Source organism: Abrus precatorius, unplaced genomic scaffold (genome assembly GCF_003935025.1).
Source record: "Abrus precatorius isolate BTA unplaced genomic scaffold, Abrus_2018 Scaffold6, whole genome shotgun sequence".
Classification (NCBI taxonomy): Eukaryota; Viridiplantae; Streptophyta; class Magnoliopsida; order Fabales; family Fabaceae; genus Abrus; species Abrus precatorius.
This window is the reverse complement of record NW_020874406.1, coordinates 1,615,417-1,640,883: the sequence shown is the minus strand read 5'-3', so window position 1 is coordinate 1,640,883 and position 25,467 is coordinate 1,615,417. Positions and strand designations below refer to the sequence as shown.

The 25,467-nt window shown below is 32.1% G+C and overlaps 2 protein-coding genes across 4 annotated transcripts; both read left to right on the top strand.

The window, feature by feature from the left end:
* The first annotated feature begins 5,000 nt into the window (after positions 1–5,000).
* Positions 5,001–7,154, top strand: LOC113869555. Its single transcript, XM_027505936.1, has 2 exons — positions 5,001–5,633; positions 5,664–7,154. Exons 1-2 carry the CDS (start codon positions 5,110–5,112, stop codon positions 7,024–7,026), a joined length of 1,887 nt encoding a protein of 628 aa, XP_027361737.1. The 5' UTR covers positions 5,001–5,109; the 3' UTR covers positions 7,027–7,154.
* Positions 7,155–13,805: 6,651 nt separating this feature from the next.
* On the top strand, positions 13,806–20,221 carry LOC113868792. 3 transcript variants are annotated; one of them, XM_027504689.1, is made up of 10 exons: positions 13,806–14,767; positions 14,973–15,106; positions 15,238–15,300; positions 15,404–15,490; positions 15,683–15,848; positions 16,167–16,356; positions 17,302–18,134; positions 18,575–19,186; positions 19,293–19,358; positions 19,769–20,221. In XM_027504689.1, the coding sequence occupies exons 1-10, from the start codon at positions 14,216–14,218 to the stop codon at positions 19,877–19,879; spliced, it is 2,814 nt and encodes a 937-aa protein (XP_027360490.1). In that variant the 5' UTR covers positions 13,806–14,215; the 3' UTR covers positions 19,880–20,221. The 3 variants fall into 3 exon arrangements, 2 of the variants coding, with proteins under 2 accessions (XP_027360490.1, XP_027360491.1); XM_027504690.1 differs by having other exon boundaries at positions 13,976–14,767; positions 16,167–16,281; XR_003505424.1 differs by having other exon boundaries at positions 13,808–14,767; positions 15,399–15,490; positions 17,302–19,186.
* The last annotated feature ends 5,246 nt before the right edge of the window (positions 20,222–25,467 follow it).

The following is a 25,467-nucleotide window of genomic DNA, read 5'->3' as shown; positions in this document are numbered from 1 at the left end:
TTACAAATTAAATTAATATAACTAGCTAAGCAATTGTATAAAATATTAATGATAATATAGAGTATGTAAAAAATTAAAATTACTCATATTGACGACATCTTTCTTCAGTGCAGCATTTTTGAATCGTCGCATGAAGTTTTGTGCAATGTGTCTAATGCAATAGACATGGACAGAATTGTTTTTTGTCCAACCACTTCCATTTCTGAAGTATGCACTTTTTATGGCCTCGTAATGATCCGAAATAAGGCACAACCCCTCTTGCGAGGTTACGTACCTCCTTAAGTTTTTCAAAAAAAAGAACCATGCATCGCTAGTTTCACCTTCAACCACAGCAAAGGCAATGAGAATTATATTGTTGCAGTCGTCTTGTGTAACTGTCACTAATAAAGTCCCTTTGTATTTGCCAGTAAAAAATGTTTCATCCACTTGAACAATTGGTTTGCAGAAGGCAAAACCATCAATGCATGCCTTGAAGGTCCAAAACAACCTCTTGAAGAACACATTCCCTCGTCAAGCAAGCCACCGTTGTATGCCGATTGTGTACTCAATTTCCATATGAAGTCTGGAACATACAATTGCATTGCAAGCAACTGTCTAGGTAACTTATGGTATGAGTCCTCCCAATTTTTGAAGATATTTTTAATGGCATGTTGTTTCTCCAACCATCCCTGATTGTATAACCATGTGGGCTAAGATGGTTGCGATGTGTGTGGATGGATCAGTCTCGATAATTTCACGAATGGTTTGAGAAATCATTCGTGATCCCAACTTGTTGTGATCCTGTGAAATGATTAGAGAAACACATGTGTGGCACTCTTCAAGCTTCATTATTTTTCAGTGTTGTTCTTTGGTGTGTAATATAGCACGACATCTCCAGGCACAGTCGTTGTGAACACATTTGACGACAAGCCTAGTGTTTGACATTTTCACCTTGTAAGTGTAATGATTGACAATGTGAAATATATTTATGGCGTCTTGGACTTGTTCTTTTGTTGGGAAGCGTTGGCCAACAAATAGTGTGTCAGGCTAATACACTACCATTTCACGATCAAGGACACAGATCCGCCTTCATTGGAAGAACGGTAAGTTAACTGAATATGTAAATCAATATTCTACATATAATGTTACTAATTTATTAATAATTGCAGAAAACTGAAAACATGATTTCATCTTTCTGTCATTCAATGGCAGAACCCAGTCCTCTAATTGTTCCTATACTTGAACAACTTGGTTTTGTTGGGGTAGCAAAGCTAAGGCATCTTAAAGTGGATCACGCATTGATAACAGCTTTGATCGAGAGGTGGAGACTTGAAACTCACATTTCATTTTCCAATAGGGGAGTGCACCATAACCTTGGAGGATGTTGCACTTCAACTTGGGCTAAGAGTTGATGGTTTACCGGTCATTGGTTCAACAATGTTTGACTGGGAGGAAATGTGTGACACATATTTCAGTATCGTGTTAGTCAAGAGAGAGTCACTTATTGGCTCTATGCTAAAACTAAAGTGATTGAGAGACAACATGTTGCCATTACCAGAAGAATCACTTGAAGAAGAAGTTCACGCCCATTGTAGGGCTTATATACTAGGTTTAATTGGAAGTGTTTTGATGCCTGACAAAACAGGAAACAAAGTACATTTTATGTATTTAGCTTTATTAACTAATCTTAGAAGAACAAGATGATATAGTTGGAGTTCTGCTTGTTTAGCTATGTTGTACAGGGAAATGTGCAGAGCCACGAAAGTTGGTAGTAAAATAATAGGTGGTTGCTCATCACTGTTAATATCCTAGACATGGTATCGCATGCCATATATTGCGCCAATTTCTAGTAATCCACCAACATACACTCGTGTGCAGATAGAATGAGAGTAGAGTACTAAACTTTTGAAATAAACCTCACAATGATGTTGTGGGGTACATATCAATGTTTGATCACATTCAAGCTAATAAGGTAACTCTTCATATTTATTTTCGTATCTTTTATACATCATCTTAAGTAACAAAGTTAAACATATTTATAGTTTTTATGGGCATCATATCAAGACTTGCAGACATCAATACCCATGGAAGCATATAGAGATGTCCAACTGTGGACTTCATGTACCGCCATCTTTTGTTTTGCAATTGTTAAATGACACCAAACAGATAGAGTCAAATTACAGTTTCATCTAATCCAAGAAGTTCCTTTTCCACCGAATAATTTGAATGACCTCCACAAAATTGACATGAGAGGAAGACAGAATGAAAATTGGGTTACAAGACATGCTTAATGGATCGAGATATGAAACAACAAACGTGAGCTGACAATAACATGTCATCTAATACAAGGCCCATTGTGTCACACACAAGAATACATGGAATAGTACATTGCTAATTCTATCTATTTCCTATCTGTGCCACAACTACTACAAGATCCAAGGACGAGCGACCAATAACTAAGGCTACCAACACATTTGAAATGGGTACGACTTCCACACCATCATACCACGAGACTGCATCAATTCCGCTGAACATTACACTAGAAGCAAATATAATTAACACAAGACATTCGTTTCCAACAACATCGGAGGATTGTTTTTACAAACTTATTTGGAGTTGATTTTACAACTCCATCTTTAGCACAAACTTACATGTAGTCTCTTTACCAACCGAATTTTACTAATGAACCTAGTAATTCATCAAATGCATCACAACAACTAGACCTTCATGATGATCCAAATCCTCCACAAGTTCATCCTGAAATCTCAGAGCAACAACCACAACGACGAAACCCACCACGTCACAGACGTCGCCTTCGTTGTGGAACTGGCCACTATTACAGAGATAGTTAATTATTAATGTTGTTATGAATTTGTTATCATCTTTATTAATGTACTTTGTCTTTATCAATGTTACCTTAATAATATGAAAACGTTAATTTTAAAATATTTATCTCAACTATAAATAATTAAATTATAATTTAATATTTTACTTACTTTTTAAAAATAAATTTTTTATTCTCAAATAAAATTTATTCAAAATTATAATAGTAAAATTTTAGGGTTTATGATATTAAAAATTATAATATTAAATAATGACATTTTTTAAAAAATAATTTAATTAAAATAAAATTTTTATTTAAAATATCATTTTATCATACTAATATTTAAAAATATTAAGTCAAAATTACATATTTAAATAAATAAATAAACAAAATAATATTTAATATATTTTTTTAATTTTAAAAAATATATTTAATATTCTTTAAGTTTAAATAAAAACATTAATATTATTATCTAAAATAATATACTTATTATTTAAATATTTTAAATAGTTTTTAAAAATTAACTAAAATAATTTACTTATTATTTAATTATTTTTTTAAAATTTAGTTATTATTGTTTTCTAAAAATATTATTTATTATCTTAAATATGTCAAATAAATTTTAATAAACATTTTAAATTAATATTATTACTATTTTTATTTATTTTTAAATAATATAAAAATAAATCATAATTCAAATAATAAAACTTATTTTATTATATATAACTAATAAAATATTTATAAATATTTATTAAAATAACATATTATAAATATTTATTTTAACAAAATAAAAAGATAAAAAGATAAAAATATATAAATATAATTTAAATAATAATATTTATTTTATTATATATATTAAAAAAAAACTAACTCAGAATTCAGTTCTCAGAAAATCAAATTTTAGATAGCAAAAAAATAAGGTATATTCCTGTAATAAAATTGCAATAGAGTCTATTTTAGTATTTTTTTTTAATTTTACAGTAAAAAAATATGTTAAATACATTAAATATTTTCATAATTTTTTTAATACACATGCTAAAATTTTTGTTGTTATTTTATATTAGTCACTTTAAAATATGCATAAAGTATCACAGATTTATGTATTTTAAATTTATCCTTAATCTTTAATAAAGCAAAGTTAAACTATTCTCCATGTTCTAATAATAATAGTTATATTTAAGGTAGAAATCATTTGAGCTATTTGTAAATGATTCAAGGTAAACTTGTTAAATGTTTAGTTGAGCTCATTTATTTAATTAAATAAACAAACTCAATCACATCTTATTTAAAAGAGTCATGTTCAATTTTTACAAGTTTTTCACGTTGGTGGATACTTCATAAATATATGTATACTTAAACAATTATATTTTTATTTATTATGTTTACTTGAAATTTATACTTTTATTATTATAATTGTGTGTATATTATTTACCTAATTTTAATTTTCAAGAATTATATTTTAAATAAGTGATCATAATTTAAAAAATATATATTTTATAATAAAAACTAATTTTAATTTTAAGTCATCTTTGTGTATATAAAATTATTTTTTAAAAGTTATATTTTATTACTATTTTACTTTACTTTTTAACACAAAGTATTATTAAATATTAAATTAATTAAAAAAAAGTATTCAAAACTTGTAAAAAAATTCAAAACAAGTTCAAACTTTAAATTTTACTCATTTAAATAAATAAAACAAGTTTAAATTTTTTTTTTCATAAATTAAATTTGAGCTTTAAATACTCACTTTGACTTGACTCATTTATACACCTAATTATACGAATATTAATATGGAAAAGAATGAAAGATATAATTAAGGTGAAAGTGAAAAAGAGATAACAAACAAAATGGATGTATTTTTAATAAAATAATTTTTTTCGTCTTTTTTATGATTTTTAAAATATATTTTAATTAGTCTTTGATATAAATTTATTTACAAAATTTTAAAATATTTATTATTTTTAAAAAATAATATATTAATTATTTTTAACAATTTTTGTTAATAACGTGATGTAATTAAAAGGGAGGTTTTTTAAAAATAAAAAAAAGAGTATTTGAATATTTCACATATTTTTTAAACTATTTAATAACTTAATTTTTTGTCATACAAATTTAGTCCATTGCATTCTCTTGACAGTACATTAGTCCATTGCATTGCATTGAGTTGCGCTTGGATGCTGAATTTTCCTGATCCTTCGGCGCGTAAACTGAATCCCCATTCTTCTCATCTCGTCACACGGTAAGTATCTCAATTCTCAAATCCACCCTTGGTAGTTTCTTCTGTTGCGCTTGGAGAATCCGCAATGGCGATTGCGTTGTTGTGGAATCTGCAAAACCTGTGGCCTTTCTCAGCTCTCAAACCCGACCAACTCAGAGCTTCGAAGCAATTGGTTAACAAATTGCTTGTACCCGATCACACTAAACAATTCGTATTCGCAGTTCGTGATTCCCAAACCCAATCACTTATTTACATTCTCTCTGCTTTGAATTTGTCTGAACGATCAGTCTCCGATGCCCAGTGTCTCATCAGAGAGATTAGACCCGACGCCGTTTTGGTTCAGGCGAGTTTTTCCCCCTTTTCTCAGATTCAATCCGAAGAAGAGGAAGAACAAGAACGGGTTACTGAGTTTGATAACCCGTTACCCACTTCTTCTTTTGGGGTTCTTAAGCGTTGTTTCTTTGATAAGATTGGTAGGGATAAGTATGAGAATGTTGCAGGTAACTTTGTGTTAAGGGAGATTTTTGGGACCAGTTTTCATGGTCCCTTGTTGGCTGCTAAGAAGGCTGCTGAGGATGTTGGATCGTCGTTTCTTGTGGTTGAGTCTCCGTTGGGAAAGTGTTGTTGGGGTAATAATAGTGATAACAATTCTGGTGGTGTTGTTGATAAGGGAAGCCATTTTCAGAGTCTTGTTAGTAGTTTGGTTCCTCAGCAGCACCAAGCTGCTTCTTTGGCTCCTGTTGCTTTGAAGAGGTTTTCTCTTGACAAAGAACTCCGGTCGCTGTTGACAAAAGCGTTATCTGGCTATCTGGATCCCCTCTTGCTTAGTAATGCCAAGAATGGTTCTGTTTTGGAGGGGGGTTCCGTGGAAATTCAGCCATCGACTAGTTATGAGACCCCGGCTTTTGCTAGGTCTATTTACCCTTTGCTTGAGGACTTGCATAGTATATTCGGTGATCTTCCGACTATTGGGAAGGCGCTAGCTCATGTGCAAAAGATGCTGTTGGATGTAAACAGAGGGGAGGTTCTAGACAAGAGAACTGTTTCTGAGGTCTATACTTTCCGAATTGCTGTTGAGGGGCTTAGAATAGCTCTAAATAATAAGGCGTTACGACCAATTGACAGGAAGAGTGTTGCTAACTCAGATAAAATTGAGTTCGCTGAGCTTTCGGTCGATGACAAATCACATGTGCTCTTTGCACAGGCAATTCGTAGCCAGACTGATAAGTATAAGACCATTGTGGCTGTAGTAGATGCTAGTGCCTTGGCTGGTCTTAGGAAACACTGGGATACTCCTCTTCCTCTTGAAGTCAAGGAGCTGGTTGGACAACTGATCACAAATTCCGAGGGTAAAGGGGTTATGTTAAATTATAGTGACAAGAAGCGGTTATTAACAGATAACCCTGTGGTGGCAGTAGGGGCTGGAGCAACAGCAGTTTTAGGAGCTTCATCCCTGACCAAAGTAGTCCCTGCATCGACGCTGATGAAGGTTGTTACATTCAAAACTCCTGCTTCACTCAAAATCGGACTCAGCCAGATGCAGAAAGTACTGGCTTTTGCCTTTGGCCAATCTAAAGTTGTGGCTCCAGGGATTGCAACTTCTGGAGTCAAAACGTCTGGTGTCATGAAGGCAGCAGTATCTGCTGAAAAGATTCGAGCTGTTGCCCATAGTGTTATAGCCTCTGCTGAAAAAACCAGTATTTCAGTTATGAGAACAGCTTTCTATGAAATAATGAGGAAGAGAAAAGTGAAGCCTATTGGGTTCTTGCCTTGGGCTACATTTGCAGGCAGTGTTGGAACTTGTACAGGCTTGCTTTTGTATGGGGATGGGATTGAGTGTGCTGTTGAGTCACTCCCTGCAGCCCCCTCAATTGCCAGTTTGGGCCGTGGGATTCAACATCTTCGTGAGGCATCTCAAGCAGTGATGCAAACTGAAGGAAGTAGAATCCAAGCATCAATAGAATCTCTAGTAAACAGAATAAAGAAGACAAGGGATCGATAGAGAAAGAATATACTTTTTTTGCTGTACAGTTTTGATTTTCTTCGTAAAATGATGAAAAGCTGATTGGTAAGAGTTCAGGAAATTCTTCTGTACATATATTTCTCTTGTAGAAATGGTTATATTGTTGGCTACTTAAAATACTGTTTAGCTTTATATGACGAAGCATATAAAAACATTCTTTTCCAACTATAGTGGCCAGGATTTCAAAAAGGAAAGTCTTATTTCCTCTTCCTAACTACTATGCATTGATTTCAATCACAATACATTTATCCTTCCAATCTCTTTGGTGCATGGTTAAAGAAAATTTCTTATCCACTTTACTTAATATCAATCCTTGAATCAGACCTTATGTGTTGATAATATACATATTGTCGAAACAAAAGCTTGCATCTTTGAAGGAGGGAATATGATGATCATCCAATGAATCAGTTAGTGATCTACCAGCAATCAGACACAAAAAGCAGATTATTTTTGTTGTTATTTTGGCCGGAACCTAAAATAGGCCTTTGAATTGTTTTTTATGACCATTCAGATCATCCAAGCTTATAAAATGGTTTCTTTTACTCCTCGCAATCCTGATATTCAATTTTTCTACTCTTCTATTTTTATCGAGTTATTTTATTTCTGACTATTTATTGAGGAATTCATGCCAGGAACCATGTTATTCAATGGAATTTTTCTCCTACTGGAACAAATTCAATTCAAATTTTGTGATCTATTGATCTTCTATTTAATGTGAAGAGTGGTAAAAACGCTGGACATATTAATACTTTTTGACTTATTATGCAAATCATGTTTGCTGCTTGGAAGCTAGAATAGCAGTAAATGTAATACTGTTAAAGTGGCATCTGGCAAATACCTATTTCCCATAGTTTATATCTTGGAGATAATATATATTCTGGTGCTCTGCAGTGCTCCATTTGGTCAGACGCTATTGTGTAAATAAGTGTAGTTTAATTCCTTGGGTCTTGATTCCGTTGATGTTGAGTTGGTTACTTATTAATGTCGCAAGTATCTGGAATTTCATTTTATTTTCCCTTGTTTAAGTGGAAGAGAAATTGCTATATACAGGTTCTGTCCTGTTCCTTGTAATTTTGTGTTTACTCAATAAGCTAATGATGAATGTCATTCCTGCATTGTTCTTCAAACGGTGTCAGTATGAAGGAGCCACTAAATTTAGTATGACTGTCGTTAAGTAGAACCTTTGATCTCAGGGGAGTCAAGCTCAGTCTAAAACAGCATTCTCTTGAAAGGCTATGCCTTTGTGGAGATGATCTGGTACCTGTTAAAACATTGTAGCCTTTCCAAGGATGTGGCGTGCTTTTGTGCTGTTTGAAAATGATTTATATGACACAATTAAGAGGCAGAGCATACCAATTATTTTTAAAATTGTACCAAATTTTATTGTCAGTTTGTTCTTGCATGGTAACTCTTGATTGGATTAGTTGCCTTGTGCTATGATATCTTTATCGTTTTTTAAATTTAATTTGTTATACTCACGAGTTATGATCCTCAACATCAGTGCACCAAATCACTTCGATTAATATTTGATTTTTGATACCTCATTGAATTCACTTTACCAGCTATTTAAAAGGCCTACGTACCCCTTCCCCTTCCCCAGCCCTGGAATGAGAGAAAAAGCTTGTGTCCACATTGTTGTCCACAGGCGAGGATGATCCATTATAAGAGAAAAAGATACATGTATTTTCTGGATTCCTAGACTCACAAAGTACATGCGTCTTTCTCTTTCCCAGAACATTCAGAAAATAGACACGGATTTTTTCCGTTGTCCACATTTATTCCTAAATTAGTGTGTCACAAGAAAATCTCAGTTAAGCTAATATTTGTTTATTATAATATGTATATTATGTACAAAACTATGAAGATGCATATCCATGGACATTTAATTAATATTAGGTTTAAATATATTTTGTGGTCCTTATATATTTTTAAGGTTTTGATTTTAGTCTTCAAAAGAAATTGACTTAATCTCTGAATTTTTTTAATTCAACACTTTTGGTTATATGACTATTTAAGAGATTGTCATGTATTAATTTTGGTGTCAGTGTCATTTTTATCACTAATGATAAAAAAATATTGAATTTTAAAAAAATAGAGACTAAAATAATTTTTTTTTGAGAATAAAATTAAAATATTGTAAAAATATAGGAATAAAAAATGTATTTAAAACATTATAATCTTATGTTGCATGTATTATTGTAATTTTCACAATGTCAAAGACTTTGCTCACATTATATTAATAGACGATAGGAAATTTTGTTTATTATTGTTGTTAATTTATCAATAGGACCTATTAACAATGTTACAAGCATATCAGTAAGGTTTTTTTTTAGTGAAATTGAGAGAAGTAAATATACTGAATCTTACTATAAATGATTAAAACTAAAACACAAGTCAAGTGATTCTTAAAAAAAAAAAATCATAGTATCTGCCTTCAACAGGAGATCAATACCAATTACCTAGGAAGGGTCTATCCTAGATATTCATATGGTCATAAATCAAATGAGAGCCAAGTCATGCTAGGAAGGCAGCAGGTAATTTGTTGGCTTCACGATTTAACGCCCACCATCTCCATCTGTGCATGAATCCTTGAATAGACGAACAACTTTTAGGGCATCAGATTCCATATGATGCGTCTAAATCCTCCATCCCAAGACAATACTGATCAATCTTTAACCTAAACAGTTTCGCATGCTGAGTGCTTTAAACATCAACGGCAATGATGAATGTCTTCAAAGTTAGTAAACAAAAGCAGCGTGTCACAAATACCGACGCATAAATTATATTATCTAAACATATTACTTAATGTGTCAAACGTAAATAAAAATTAACACATGAGATAATAAACTATTTTAATAAAATAATACAATAAATTTATTAAAATTTCGGTAGAATTTTTCAGTATTTTCAATATTTTAAAATATAATAATTTGTCACAATTAATTTATAACTTAATTAAAATCAATTAAACTTCAACATATAATATTAATATTAGAACATCTAGTACATATCTAAAATAAAACTTTAATTCTTTAATAGTTGCATAATGTTCAAAACGTGACAAATAAATGTTAAAACTACCGAACCAATAGAAACCTATCAATAGAAATTCTATTGGGATGGATGAATGTTCTTAATAACCTATAACTTTACTATCTTATGATTTATGAATATTAAATAAATAGGAATTGAGTCACACATACTCATTAAGGCATAATAACCATAATAAATAAGAAAAGAAAATAAATATTACACTAGTTTTTCACAATCATCAAACTTACTTAAAACATACCATTTTAAAAGAATTCTATCAAAAAATCTGACTCATGCTAAAAAATATACAAATTTATACCGTTGAAAAATATCATTTCAATAATGAGTATTATAATAAAGTATACAGTACTAGAATTAAATACTATTAGTTTTCTAAAATATTATCAAAGTAAATGTCTATATAATGTTATAAGGGTTGATAAGACTCAAAATTTAAGGTAGTTCCACTTCATTGATAGTCATATCTTCCCAAGGGTGGCCTCTCCCCTACAGGTAGCTCCATCTAAGGAGTAGTCATCTCTTGACATATATCATGTCGTAGTTCATCTTGGAGGTGCAGCTCCACCTTATTGATAGTCCCTGTATGTATATTGGTAGATTCATTTAATGGGTAGCTCTCTCCTCTTAGAGTATAACTTGGTGCACTTAGACTTATATTTCCACTAACGGTCATGGAGTTCTAACATAACTTCTCTCAAAAGTGTTAATGTCGCAGAAGGTCATTTTTATACACAAACCAAATTTATTTTTCAATAATAAAAACAACTTCTGTGCACATTGCATAATTAAATACCATCAAATAAAATTAAAATAATTACTTAGTTCACACTTTACAAATAAATCCATATAATTTAACAAAATACGTGTCATAATACATTTTCATATGATAGAAAGTAAATTTAAAACTTATTTCTTTAAGCAAATAATTTTATAGCAATAATAATATAATGAATAATTAAAATAAGACACTGTGATTATTATCCATAATAAAGACTAATTAACTCTTTTAACAAGACTAGTCCAAAATTGCGAGAAAATTACAAATTTACAAATATGCATACCAATAATATTTGACAAAGATTCAAAATTATCTTCAATAATAAAATCTTTAAATCTATACTCAATGTTGGATACGGATCCAGTGCAGTTTCATTTTCGCTTAACCGAAAATAGACTCGCTTAGGCGAAAATACAGAAAACAAAAATTTTTTTTATATAAAATTGGCTTAAGCAAATTTTTTTTTAGCTTAAGCGAATTTTACAGATTCGCTTAAGCAAATCATGTTTAGCTTAAGCAAATTTTGTGCATTTAAGGATATGAAAGTTAGGTATGGGAAGTAGAGAGAATTGAGAATAGATAGAGATAAGAAGATGAGTGGTATAAGGGTGGTGGTGAAGGGAGATGAGGGTGGAGAGTTTGAGATGGAGTAAAAAGAGAGATATAGGTATGAGGTAGAGAGGGAGTGAGAAGAAGAAGAAGAGAGGAGTTGGGCATGGGGTGAAGGAAAGAGGGAGTTGGAAGAGGAAAAAATGAGTTAGGTATGAGAGAAGGAAGAAGGTTGAATATAAAGGTTAAAGAATGTTAAATATAAAGGTTGAGGAGATAATATTAGGCATGAGGAGAAACAAAAAAAAAAAGATTGAGAAAAAAAAAATTCAAAATTCGCTTAAACTAAACATGATTCGCTTAAGCTAATTTTATATAAATTTTTTTATCGTTTTCTGTATTTTCGCTTAAACAAGTCTATTTTCGCTTAAACAAAAATGAAACTGCACGTGCAGTTCCTGCGTTAACTGCACTGGATCTGTATCCACTCATTGTTCTAAAATATACATTCTCTAAAAATAAGAATTTGTCAAGATCTAACATTTTTATGTATTTAAGTTACAAGCATGCTTTCAAAACTCAAATAAAAATTTTCTTTTCAATGAATAACACTCATTTCTCTTTATAGCATTATCAACTCCCAAAATTCACTCAAAACTATTTATGTTAAAGAAAAAAATAAATGAGTTACAAGAGTTTCTTTTAAATCTCAAAAAGATGATGATAGGAGTGTTCTAAGGGAAAAAAAAGAAAGAAAAAAAGAAAGAAACATACAGAGAGAGGGTGCCGATTAAGGAAGCTTCACGGAAAAAAATGAAGGGAGTTAATTGCCCAACTCCTATTTTGTTAATTTTTTTAAAAATAAAATAGTGAATTTCAAAGTGCCTAATGTGACATCAACATGTCTATTATCATTCTAATTTATTTATTTTATACAAAATAGTAGAAAAAGTATTTTAATTAAAATCCCTTAAAAGGAATGATAACAAACATTTACAAATGACAATAGACACTGATAAAAATATTCATTTAGTTTATTAGATCCAAAGTAGATTTATCCTTATTTATTCATCAAAAGATATATTTAATTTAGAAAAGTCACATCCAACTTGTACAAACTAATGTTATTGATGGCAGTTTAGTCACTCACATTATTTTTAGCGACCTGTGCAGCTAAACATTTATTCATGCAGTCTGTATAATTAATGATCTATCAAAAGTTCAAAACTGAAAATGGACTAATTGTCAACTAATCAACGATGCCGAGCTAGTCTACAGAAGTGGGTCTATTAGAAAGTCTCGTGTAACCCTTCCATTGGTTTTTGCTAAATTGATTAATATATTCACAATTTCACATAAGAGAATAGTGAAAAGCAAAGGTGTTTAATGTGCCAGGTCAGCTTCCTCATATTTAGAAGCCCATGTTGAATAATTAGGCACGTTTTCTTATTGTATAAGGAAAGGGGGGACCTATAGTGATGAATGATGATCACATGTGAGGGCCATGGAAGTTGTGGGAATCTCAAATTCCTAAAAATTATACAAGCTTTTCTTGAACAATTATATCAACTATTTTATTTTCCACGTTATTGTGTTTGTATGTGTACAATTGTATAAACCTACACATAATTTCATATATGATAGTATCATAGAATTACGTATGCAAGAGGCACTAGCAACTCCAACACAATTCACGATGGCTTCACTATTTTTTCTTTTTAAATCAAATTTATAGATACCTAACTATCATGTTACTGTTATGATCATTTTTCGTCTGTGAGCATAGAATAAGTGTAAGCAAAATTAGTTTTTCTTTCTAAGAGCAAGATCATCATCAAGACGAACTTTGTGTACATTTGTAAAAGCCGTAGGCCAACCACTTCCAAATGCTGATGTGTTCCTTGTCGTTTTCATAAGTAAATGGCTTCAAAAGAAAACCAATGGCATGTGAGGTCATACATCTATCTCTCGCTCTCATGAACCCGTTTGATACGAAACTTGTAAGATTTTCTATTCCCGGAGTCAAAGCACTGCAGAATATCAGAGCCATTGGTTGGTAGGTTTCTGATGATCCAATGACAGTTAATACATATCATGATATTCATAAGTAGTTGCCACATTATGTCAAGGTAGTGGAATCTGTGTTCCTAGTAGTAAAAGTCCACGCTGGAATCTTAATAACATTTCTTTACAAACACAAAGCAACAAGCAAATCTTCAAAATCTATCCCCTAAATTTCAATATAATGTTAAAATCATGGATAGAAATTAATCTGAATTTGGTCAGATAAAGCAGCCATCTTAGAACCGATGAGGACTCAACTCACCATTATGATGTAGAAAAATATTAATAAACTAACACGGTAGTTAAACTGCCGTGTGGAAGATAGGTTTTATTTTATCAAATATTTAACTTCGAAGTTGGAGAAAAAGGAAGCCATCTCCAACTAATCGAAGAGGCAGTTATAATCTGAGAATCACTAGCTTCTGCTATTATATGAGACCCCACAAACCTACCCTTCTCTTCATCACTGGCCCATCATATTCATATCTCAAATAATGAAACTCCCTTTTACAGACCATGAAATAATCACTTTTCCAATAAATTTTAGCTCTTTGAGCAGATGATTACAGCCTTTAAATCCATGGCCCATATGGGATTACCTCATATGGCACAACACAAACCTACCAAGCTTGTCCTTAGAGTAACCTACAAATCCTAAATTTTAGGAGTTTCTGTTTTATCTGGCTCAGTCTTCTCCCTTTTCATCAGGCTCCCCATGCCACCATGTCAATGTTTCATTTGATATGTGGCATCTGGGGACTCTTGTCTTTGAGTTGTTGTACAGTTGTGGGTTGTTCTTCATGCTGTTTGTATCAGTTTTTTCAACAAAGCAATCGAAGATTTGAACAGAAAACTGATAGGTTTTGGAAGTTCAGTGAAATAGATGGAAGATGGGTTGAAGTGCAACTGCCTTGTGATCTGTTATCTAGTGGTAATAGCAAGTGTAGTAAAGTTAACAGCAAAGAAGAAAGCTTGAAACAAGAACATGGATTTGATGACAAAAAGATAAGTCTGAACAGAAAGGATGATAAAAAAGGAGTAGAGGAAACCTTGGAAGTGGTTCTGCCTCTGAGAAAGAGGATTTCCTTGACCAAAATGTCTGAGACATCTGTGTGGATCACTGGTGAAAGTGGGTGTATCTATGAGAGGTTTTGGAATGGACTAGAATGGGTGATAGCCCCTCATGAGCTGCCAATATCAGCAGGACGTGCAGTTGCAGTTTTTATCATCAATCAAATAATTCTTGCTCTATCTGAAGCAGGAAATCTGTATCAGGTTATAAATATCACTTCTGTGAATTCAATTTCATTGAGAATATCCACTATTCGTTTTAGATACATATTACATGATACATGCTTATAGCTTGGCAAGTTGGCACGTGATTGAAATCAAGTGAATATAAGAACTGGTATTCTGCAAGTTGTTGTTGGAACTGCAACAATACCTTTGTCACTCTTGTTGATTGATTATTTTGTACCAGATGCATGTGCAACTTGGAGAAACCTCTCAACCAGTTTGGGTTGAATTCTCACCTACACTCAATCAAATCACAGATGATATAGAGAAAAATTCTTTGATATTAATTAAGTCTGGCATGGTGTCAGATGATAGACTGTGAGTACACATTTAAATTTTAGCTTCTGATTGAACATGCATATAAACTCGAGAATACAATTGAATTCCATTACTGTTGAAACCTATCAAGCTCTCTTGATTCATCAGTTATGTTGTTGCATTGTCAACAGGAGAGCTTATTTCTGCACTAGGAATGGAACATTGGTGGAACTATCTGGGGAAGAGCCTACAAGGTAAAAAACTAAAGTTTTGGAGCACGTATTTGTACTTAAGAAGTTAAATCCTAAGCAAATATTACTAATTTCGGTTCTATTTTGCCACACATATATAGAGCAGATGGACAAATCATGGCCAACCAACCGGAGCAAATTTAGCAGCAATAGCTGCTGTTGATTTTACACGAGAAGTAGTATACACCATAAGGTGGGTGTTGTGTGTGTAGCTTGATTCACGTTGACTAGCAAATAAAACACAAAGGAAACAATATGAAACATATTTAAAATATGTTGTTCTTTTTTTAATTTCATAGATGGCCATGCTGTCTTAAGTGAGTGTCAAACATATTCTTCAGCTTTTTGGAGTCTAACAAGTTTAACTGACGATGTGGTAATGTAGTTCTGCTGGTGATCTTTATGAATATGATAGAAAATCAAAACCATCATGGAAGAGGCACATATGGCAAGAAAAAACGGCACAAGCTGCACCTTTGATACCATCTAAAGGGTGCATTTTACGTGGATTAAGTGGTGACCATTCTGAATCTCTGTTTCTTTTAACCAAGGTACTGCAAATCAAAGAATTTTATAAACATATCTACAATAGTCAGAATATTGAGTGCATGGTTTTTCTACCTTAGTATATATAAGTAGTTGGGCAGGTATTGGTGAAAATGATGACTGATATGTTGAGTTCAATGAAAATTTTCAAAGGAGAAACTAGATTTTTGTCAGAATTACAAATATAAAATAAAATCATGGTAAAACCCTTGAGTCATGAGCATGTGTAATCTGGCAAAACGTTCATATTAATGAGACCATTTACGATTTCTTTCAACTGGTCTTGGACACCACTTTTTGAAAAATATTTGATAATTATACAGGAGGGCACTTTGGTGGAGAGAAGATTACATCAAAGGAAGTGGAAATGGATAGTCCATGGAAGTCCCCATCATCAAACTTTGACATCTATTACACCAGCTTTGCAGGATGAATTAAGTGAAACTTTAGTTTCTTTATTCTTTACTACTTCAGCTGGATCTGTTTTTGAATATCAAAGGCCAAAACAATTAGGTCAGTCATCTAATTGTGCTAATTATATTTGACTTCATGCATTATCAATACCTTGCTTTCACTGCATATGAACTTCTTTATAGGAATTTTCAGTTGTATTCATCTATCAATATATCAAAAGATGTAATAGCAATCACCAAAACCTATCCTCCATCAGAAACTTGTCTTATGAGAAATGGATTCCTGAATAGAGATTGAAATAGTAGGGAAGGGAATATAGCGTCATAGGGGACGGGGGTTTTTCTATTACTTCATCCAATTAACATGCATGCCTTCTTTTTCTTTCTTATGAAACATCTTGAATATGGATTACTTTTACTCATGACAATAGAATACTCTCCAATAATTTATGTAGCTAAGAAACTAAGATAGGCAATTGAATAGGTTTCTATTGAACTAAAATGTTATTTATGAACCAGAGTGAGATGCTGAAAATCATGAGTTAGTACGAGCAAATGTAAAGCTGAAAATTGAAGATTGTATTTCCTTTTACTAAGTAACCATTCCTCCATCTTAGTTGTGTCTCTTACATAGTTTATATACTCTCCAGTTGTTCAATGATTAAGGACCAAGAGCAATAAAATAGCAGTTAACTCTTAAATTTTTTCCCTATCTATTCAAAAATCCTTGTTATAATCTGTCAAGAGCTTGAAAGATTGTTGTAGCTTATACACATTCAGCAGAAAGACTGACAAGATTATTTGTGAATCAGATTATTTGCTTCAACATCAGTAACACTATTCTTCATATTTCCTACTTCAACTAGTTTTTGGAATATATTTTCTCTAAATTAAAAGCCATACATGGAGAATAAACAATAAAGTGATAAAACGGAAATAAGATATAGAATACAATATCTATATGATTCAAACCGTTCATGTACTGGCTATAGAGTTTTCAATTAGAATACTATATTCTATACATTGAATTCTCAAATGAACACAGGCACTGTTCCAAATAATCAGTTTCCAGGAGCATGGGGAAGTCATCAGCATCCCTTACATGCAAAAGCAGCAAGAGGTATAACCGGCTTACCATTACAAGTTGGGAGGATACTATTTGCACTCGATGATGGTAGACTTGCAGAATTACATTTAGTAGGACTAGGTGGTGAAAGTTCAGGACCATTTGTACCTCAAAACTTTCGAAGGAAAGCATCAACTAAATATGTTTGGACCATATTAGATGTGCCAGAGAGTGAAGGATGGAATGCAGAATATTGCACAGAAGAACGTGGCCCCCGGAATTGTATGGCAGGAATAAAAGATGAGTCAAAGGATTCAGGACTAAGTTCAGTAACAGGTAGGAGAAAGCAAAGCCAAGCACAAAATCATTACTTATCTCTAGGCACAGGTGGTGAACCGATTAAATCTTCAGAAGAATACAATCTGCCAGATGATTGGATTAGTAGTAACTTTCGCTTAAGGTTGATGTATGAAGGCAAGTCGTTTTTCATAATAACAAATGATGGTTTGATTTTTGAATACATTTGTATTGAGAGTGTATGGGTATGGTTGAGGCATGATAGCTCCACAGCTATGAATGGTATAGTTGGGAACTATAATGGAAGTTTATTCATGGTTGATACATTTGGGAGTTTGCTGCTTAGAGAATGGAGTGACAATGAGATAGCATGGAGGAATTGCACTGCAATGAGGAAAGGAAGAAACATTATTGGAGGTCCACCATGGGATAGATTACCAGGTAAAGGAAAGAGGGTCACAACTGAAGATTCACTCTTCTTTGTGAGCAAAAATGGAAGATTACTGCAGTTCATGGTAGGTAAACAGTAACACAATTACTCAGATGAAAAAAGAAGTCCAAGATGACAGTATACTTGCAAACTATCTACTTTTTAATTGCTTAGAATAGTTAAACACTTCAAGTGACAAGGCTCAATAAATGTATGCTGGAAGTGTGAAGGAATAAGAAAACTTTAAAAAGTGTTTAGGTAAAGAACTTGAATGATTCCATGTCCCTAGCAAAAGGATAATACCTTTTGAACCCTTGAGAACCTTTCTTTCCTGAAAAGTTCATCACTTTACAATTGAAAGCAACTAGCACCAACAAATTAATTCAACGTAGTCAAATAAAAGTCATAATCATCATCATCAACTTCGCTTATTCATATATATTTAATTGAATAGCAAGTTTTATTCAACACACGCACATGGATAAATCTTAAGATACGAAGTAACTGTTTACATGTTCTACCCAGGTTTACATGGGGAAGTTTAAATGGAAAGATTGCAGAAATCCTCAAAATGTTAAAGTTGCAAGTATAGTTGACCAGGAATTGTTCAGGGAAAATATAGTCTTTGTCACTGGAAGAAATGGTCGCCTATACCAGTATAATAAAGTGACTGATTTGTGGCATGAGCATTACCAGTCTCGGCATTTGATTCTATCACAGTTTCCTGGAACAGTTATAAGACAATCATCAAAATCACTCTCAGGCTCTCTCTTCATGCTTTCAAGAGAAGGTGGCCTTGTTGAGTACCACTGGAATACATGGTATTCATGGAACTGGGTGGAACATGGGACACCCTATAAGGGTGTAACACTGGTTGGTTCACCTGGTCCTAGCTTTGAAGGCAATCAACTACTTTTGATTGGTTCAGATGGAAAAGTATACCTGAGATACATGGACAACAATGCATGGAAGTGGAAGGATTATGGTTTCCCCTCTATGAGAAATAAAATTGTTGAGGCACATAGTGAAGGAGGAATCAATGAGGAGAAAGCAGTTCAGATTGATGGAAAGTGTGCATCTGGATTGAACAAAGACCAAGAGAACCATGATGATTTGAACTTCAACTGTGACTCAAAGGTAGTAATACTAGTATAGTGTTACTGGTTATTTGAAAATGGCATATGTTGTACCTTGAAATAAAAAATAATGACATAGCATTGACTTTGAATCTTATTCAACACAGGTGGCATCTACAAGACCAATTCCATTTTCTGAAGGTTCTGTCATATTTGAGCTCAGAGATGGCAGGGTAAGAACCTTAGTTCCCTGAGATTTTCAATTTTCTGACGGAAAATCATAATTAAACCACACAATCCATTCTATAAAAAAATTAAAAAGCATTCATTATTTAGAAGAAAAACTTTGAGAATGGATTATCAAATATTAATATTCTACTTAACTCAATTGAGCTTAAATTTATATAATCTTTTTCTTCTAACCCCTTTGCTGTCAGCGCTGGAAACATTTGAAAATTTGTACCATAAAACATAATTGAACTAATAGAATATCACCTCTTGGCCAATGAACTTCTCAAATTGTTTGTTTCTAACTCAACTCTATGACAAGCAATGATGGTGAAAAGGTATAGTGGTGTAGTACCAAAATTTATTTGTATACTAAACTATTATTAATTGTAGCTAACATCAGCACTTATTGCAGTTAGCAGAATTACAACTTGTAGAGGAGGCAGAATGGATTTGGTCAAGGATCATTGGCACTCCAAACAGTTTATGCTTAGAAAATTATTGGATTACAGTTGCATCATCATAAGGTTGTCTGCAATATCTCATAAGACAACGAATGATCAGATAGAAGCATTTGATGTACAGTTCAGAGAGACATTCTAGTTACAACTGAAGGGTTGACCTTCTTATCTCCACCAGAGGCTGAAATCGGTACTGTTGATGTAAAAAACGCAGGGGAAATGAGCCTTCTGATCACTTGTAACAAACATGTACAAAATAAAATACTGGCTACAGCAAGAAAGTATGAATGAGACAGTATGCCCCAATCAATCCCTTATTGTATAGATTAATATAAAAATGCAGGCTTAGATTAACCCCTTTTTTAGACAAATAATTATGTTTTTAAATTTTATGATTTTTCATAGAATTTAAAAAAGAAGAATTATTTTTCAATTAAATTATACCTAATATTCAAAGGAGCTTTTAATTTAGTCTTATCTATGTTTAATTCAAGACTATTGTTATTAATTTTTCAAAAAGAGAGCGAATCAACTTATCCTAATATAAGTTAGGTTTATTTTTATACTATTAATTACTTTATATAAAATATAGTTATCATTGATCAAACTACAAAATAATAACTTTATAATGCTTGGATTATCCTGCCAAATTTAGTGAAACATTAAGTAAAATTATTTTCTTTTTTTATATATATTTTAAAAATATATACCATGTTGACGAGGTTTTAAATAATTTTAAATAATCTTTATATTATAAAAAAAAGTTTAAAGCTACTTTCATTTGTAGCTAATTACATATACATTTTAAAATTAAAATTAATTAAATATAACGTATAAATTGTACTCATTCTCGTTACAATAGTTTTAATTTTTGTCTTTATCTTTCTTTATTAATTTTGTTTTAAAATTTTAAAGTTATAGTTGTTATTTAGGATTTTTTTTATTATCTTCTATAAACTTTAAAATCTTTTGTAAATACTTATATTTACATTTATAAAATTTTCTATATTACCTTATATAAATTTTAAATTTCTCATAAATACTTATATTTATATTTATAAAATTTGTAATAATCAATCTATTATTTATTATATTCTTAGAAAAAAATTTAATAATTATATATTTTTAGTTTATGCAGAAAACATGTTTTCTCTATTTTAAAATAAGAGAATCTATTACTTTCATCTAGAGTAATTATAACAATTTTATTTTTAATATTAAAGTATCTTTTACTTTTCTCTATATGTTATATTATCATATATATATATATAGATAGATGATAGATAGATAGATAGATAGATAGAATGAGTATACTTTATAACATTTATATTTTTTTAGCACAAGACTATTTAGATAAATTATACCTTTGTCCAGATATACATCATAATTGATCTTATAACACTTTAATTTAATTTTTAAATAATAAATTTTGCAAAAAAAATAAGGATATTAAAAATTTTCATTTAAATAAAATTATCATCACATGATTTCACAAATATTTCAAAATGAAAAAAAGGGTTACAAGTTTATATCAATTAACTGCTACAGAACAATATTCAATACAACATTTTCAAAATAGTATCCTAAGCCTTATAGCAGTTCTATTCAACCCTTCACTGAATTCGGTACTGATCATCTTGATTACTTGAAAAATGAATGTAAGAGTGAGTACTCTACACTACCAAACACACAAATAAGCATAGAGTCCCACCCTGCATCTATTCTACATAATTTCTAACAAAATTCATGAAATATATTCACAGGCAGCAATACTACTCCATTCAATTTAATTCAGGCACCGATGCACTCACGGCATCAAACAGTTTACACACACACACAAAATTAACAAACAATAATCCCGCGCACTCAATGCACGCCAGCCACGTTCACGGTGGCACTGTGATAACAAATTTTCACTATGGATGGTCGCCGGTTACCCCTGCCTCACGGATACCACGTGAGTAGTCACGGGTCGCTCAGTAAAGATAGTGGTCAGAGGTCTTGTAACACCCTCATTTTTGTAATTTATTATTATTGTAATTAATGTTAGTTATTTGTGCATGTTATTTAAAATTAGAAGTGTTTAATTGATGTGAACTATAGGATATTTCGCTGTAGTGAAAATGAAGCAGTGAAAATAGAACATTCTGGAGCCCTCTCGCTGTAGCTAGAATCTCTTGCTGTAGCGAGGAGCTCTCGCTGTAGCTAGAATGATAGACAGCAAAGGAAGAAAACTTCTGATTTTTTCGCTGTAGCGAGAATTTCTCTCTTTAGCGAGAAAGTCACGAGTTTGAGAGATATTTAAAGAACTCTCGCCTTAAAATCTTCATTTTCAACCAAATCACATATCCCTCTTGATGAAAGAAATATTTTCTCATTTGCAAAAAGATTTGTCGTCAACCTCCATCAAAATATGCAGAAAAATTTATGTAGTCTAGGATGCAAGCCTAGGTCGTCTCCCATGAATCATTGGACGAGTGACCAAATATCAAACATGTAGTGTGCAATGTATTTAGAAAGCAAGTAAAAAGGGGAGTTTGTGATTTCAAGTTCAATCAACTTAAGCAGAAAATTAAATTGCAAACTTCAATAAGGAAAATGTAGTAACCCCTAGTTCATTCATGTAGACTCTATCCTTATTCCTCTCAAGATTTAATACTTTTCCTCTCCTCTCAGAATTAGGTTAATTTAACAAGCGAAAATCAATCTTATGTTTCCATGCGAATTAAGCGATTCAATGGACTCCAATATCTCATCCCAAGATTACGCAACCTTAGAAATAAACCAAGAATTAAGCAATTCAAGTTTAGAATCTCATTAAAATGAATTAGGGTTAATTAAGCAATGTCTCCCTCATTCAATAATTAACTCAATTCAAGAGATTAGGAAGAAGAAATTCATGAAAGAAAAGGAATTAAATTAACATTCAAAACCTAGGAATTCAAGAATCCATATGAACTCACTAGAGATTACAAGAAAATTACCCCTCCATGAGGATGAGTCTCATAATTACAAAATGAAAGTAAAGAGAAATCAATAACATCAAGATGAAAATCAAAGAAAAGTGAAGAAGAAATGGAATTCAAACCCTAGGTTGGACCCTTGGCTGTCACCCAAGGCCACCCTAGGCTCTCCAAGTGTTCCTAAATTGGTAAGCAATCTTAAAGTGTGTAAAAGCTCTCCTCCTCCTCCATTTACCCTAAATGGTAAAAATCTATTTATACTAAAGTTGATGCCTCTAAAGTGATCACTTTCATTCTTTCATAGTGAACACTCTCGAGCATAGTAATCACTATGAACTTTGATAGTAGCTACGCGCAACACCTTCAATTTTGCACTCTTTGGAGTGATCACTATGAACTTTCATAGTAGCTACGCGCAGCACCTTTAATTATGCACTCTCTGGAGTGATCACTACGAACTTTCATAGTAACTACGCGCATTCTGCACACTCTGGAGTTGTCACTATGAACTTTGAAAGTGATCACTTTGGTCCCTTTGCTGAAAGTAGTTTGCTGTAGTAGTCACTATCAATCTTGAAAGTAGTTACTTTCACCTCAAATTCATCAAAATCCAATAATTCTTCAAAATAAGCTTGGGGATTCCTGCCATATTATTCAAATGATCAAAACATGTAAATTAAACTATCTAAATCCATGTAAATTAACAAAAAAGTAAGAAACATATATCATTTAGCCTAATTGGAATATTCATCTTATTTACACTATCTAAGTCTATTCTTTTCTATAAAAAGTAATAAATGATGTATAAAAATGTGGATCCATCACCTCTCCATCCTCTTTGTTCTCTCCCTCTCCTTTCTCAGAGAAAACCTCCAATAACTCTGGATCTCTTTCAGTTTGAGCTCAAACATCTGTTCTTCTCAGATCTAAGTAAGTTTCTCGGAGCTTAAATCTCTATGTTATCCCTTTTCTTCGATTCTCTCCTCTTGTTAAGATCTCTACCTCGAAATACTTAGGAAATCTTATCTTTTGGAAGATCTCTCCGTGGATACTGTGGAATCTCTCCGTAGATCACTCAGAGAACTAGTTGGGAGGAACCGTTACCAGGTAAGGGGAGTATTTCTGAGCTTTAAGTTTGTATATACATATTTAACGACCCTAGAAGGATGTGGATAACCTATTTTAGTAAAAACCTATGATTTTATGGTGAAAGAATATTTTGGGTAAAAGAAAGACTTTGAGTTCTTTAAAAGAAATGAAATCGGATTCTTAGAGAATGTATATGGATTAAGTAATAGAAGATATACAATAATGAACTATAGGTTAGGAGACTACCTTGAGATGGTACGAGTTGGGTTGAGTCTGAAGGTGTCCGACCTTCGGCGCATTGTATTGCATGTATGGTGTGACATTGTGTGGTAGTCTCTGTAATAAGTTTGATGTATTGTATTGGTTGCGTGATATGACTTTGTATGACCACTTTATATGTTGAACTGATATGATGCAATAAGTGTAGGTATAAAGTGATGACTGAAATGTATGCAATATAAGTAGAATTATAGAAATGAATGAAGTGTTGAATGAAAGTGAAATCATGTGATGTATGAATGAGAAATGAGAATATGATTGAGAAAGAATATGAGGCGTGATTATAATGCATGAGTCCACGCAACTTGAAACAGAGTGATTATGATATAAATTGTAGCACATTAAAATGGTGTGTTATCATATATATTGTAATCCATGAATTTATATAAATTGTGACTCATGAATCATAACATGCTGATTGATATAAAGAATGTGAAATGAGAAATGTTGAGAAAGAGAAAGAGAATGAGTATAGATAGTACAACGATACACTGAGAGTACATAGTTAAGGAGAAGATTTTAGAAATCTTAGAGAAATGAGGATGGTGAATGTTAACAATGAAAAGGGTGCACAATAAATTATTAAAAATAAACATTCACAGGCTACACCCTCATCTCCCGACGAAGCTCTTGACTATACCTTTGCTAAAAGAGGCCAGGATGGCACACGTATATCCGTGATATTGTGGCCAACCAGCAGCTATCTATACTAGAAGTCCTCAAGGGATCCCAAGGGAAATTATGATAAAAAGTGTTATAAATGAGATATGATATAGAATATGTATGATTATTATATATGTATCGTAGCATATCGATTTATGTTGTTATGATACGTGTGTTGTAGTACATCGACGGGTGTTACTGGGACATATGTGTTGTGACATATGAATTGAAATGATATGACGCGTGTATAATAACATACAGGTCAACATAGAAATGTATGTATGATCAATGAATTGCATGTATTTGGATGTCATGAATGTAAATATGGATTGTACCCTGTTAATAATGAATTAGAATAGGATATTATGTTATAACTCTAATTACTGGTAATTAATTTATATTAAAAGAAACTTAGTGGGGCAGAAAGTACTCACCCTTACTGATTATTTTCAGGTAATGAAAGAGAAGAAACATATATGGTTGATCCGTTCTAGGGTCATACTCGGCAGGGATTGTGGAAAAGAAACTGTTCAGAAAAATTTGATTTAATGTAATAAAATCACTTATGTGTTTTATTTATTGACAGTGGAAATATTCTAAGGAGAAATATTATAAATTCGTAAAGTTTATTAATTTGTATTTTCATATTGTACCATTTA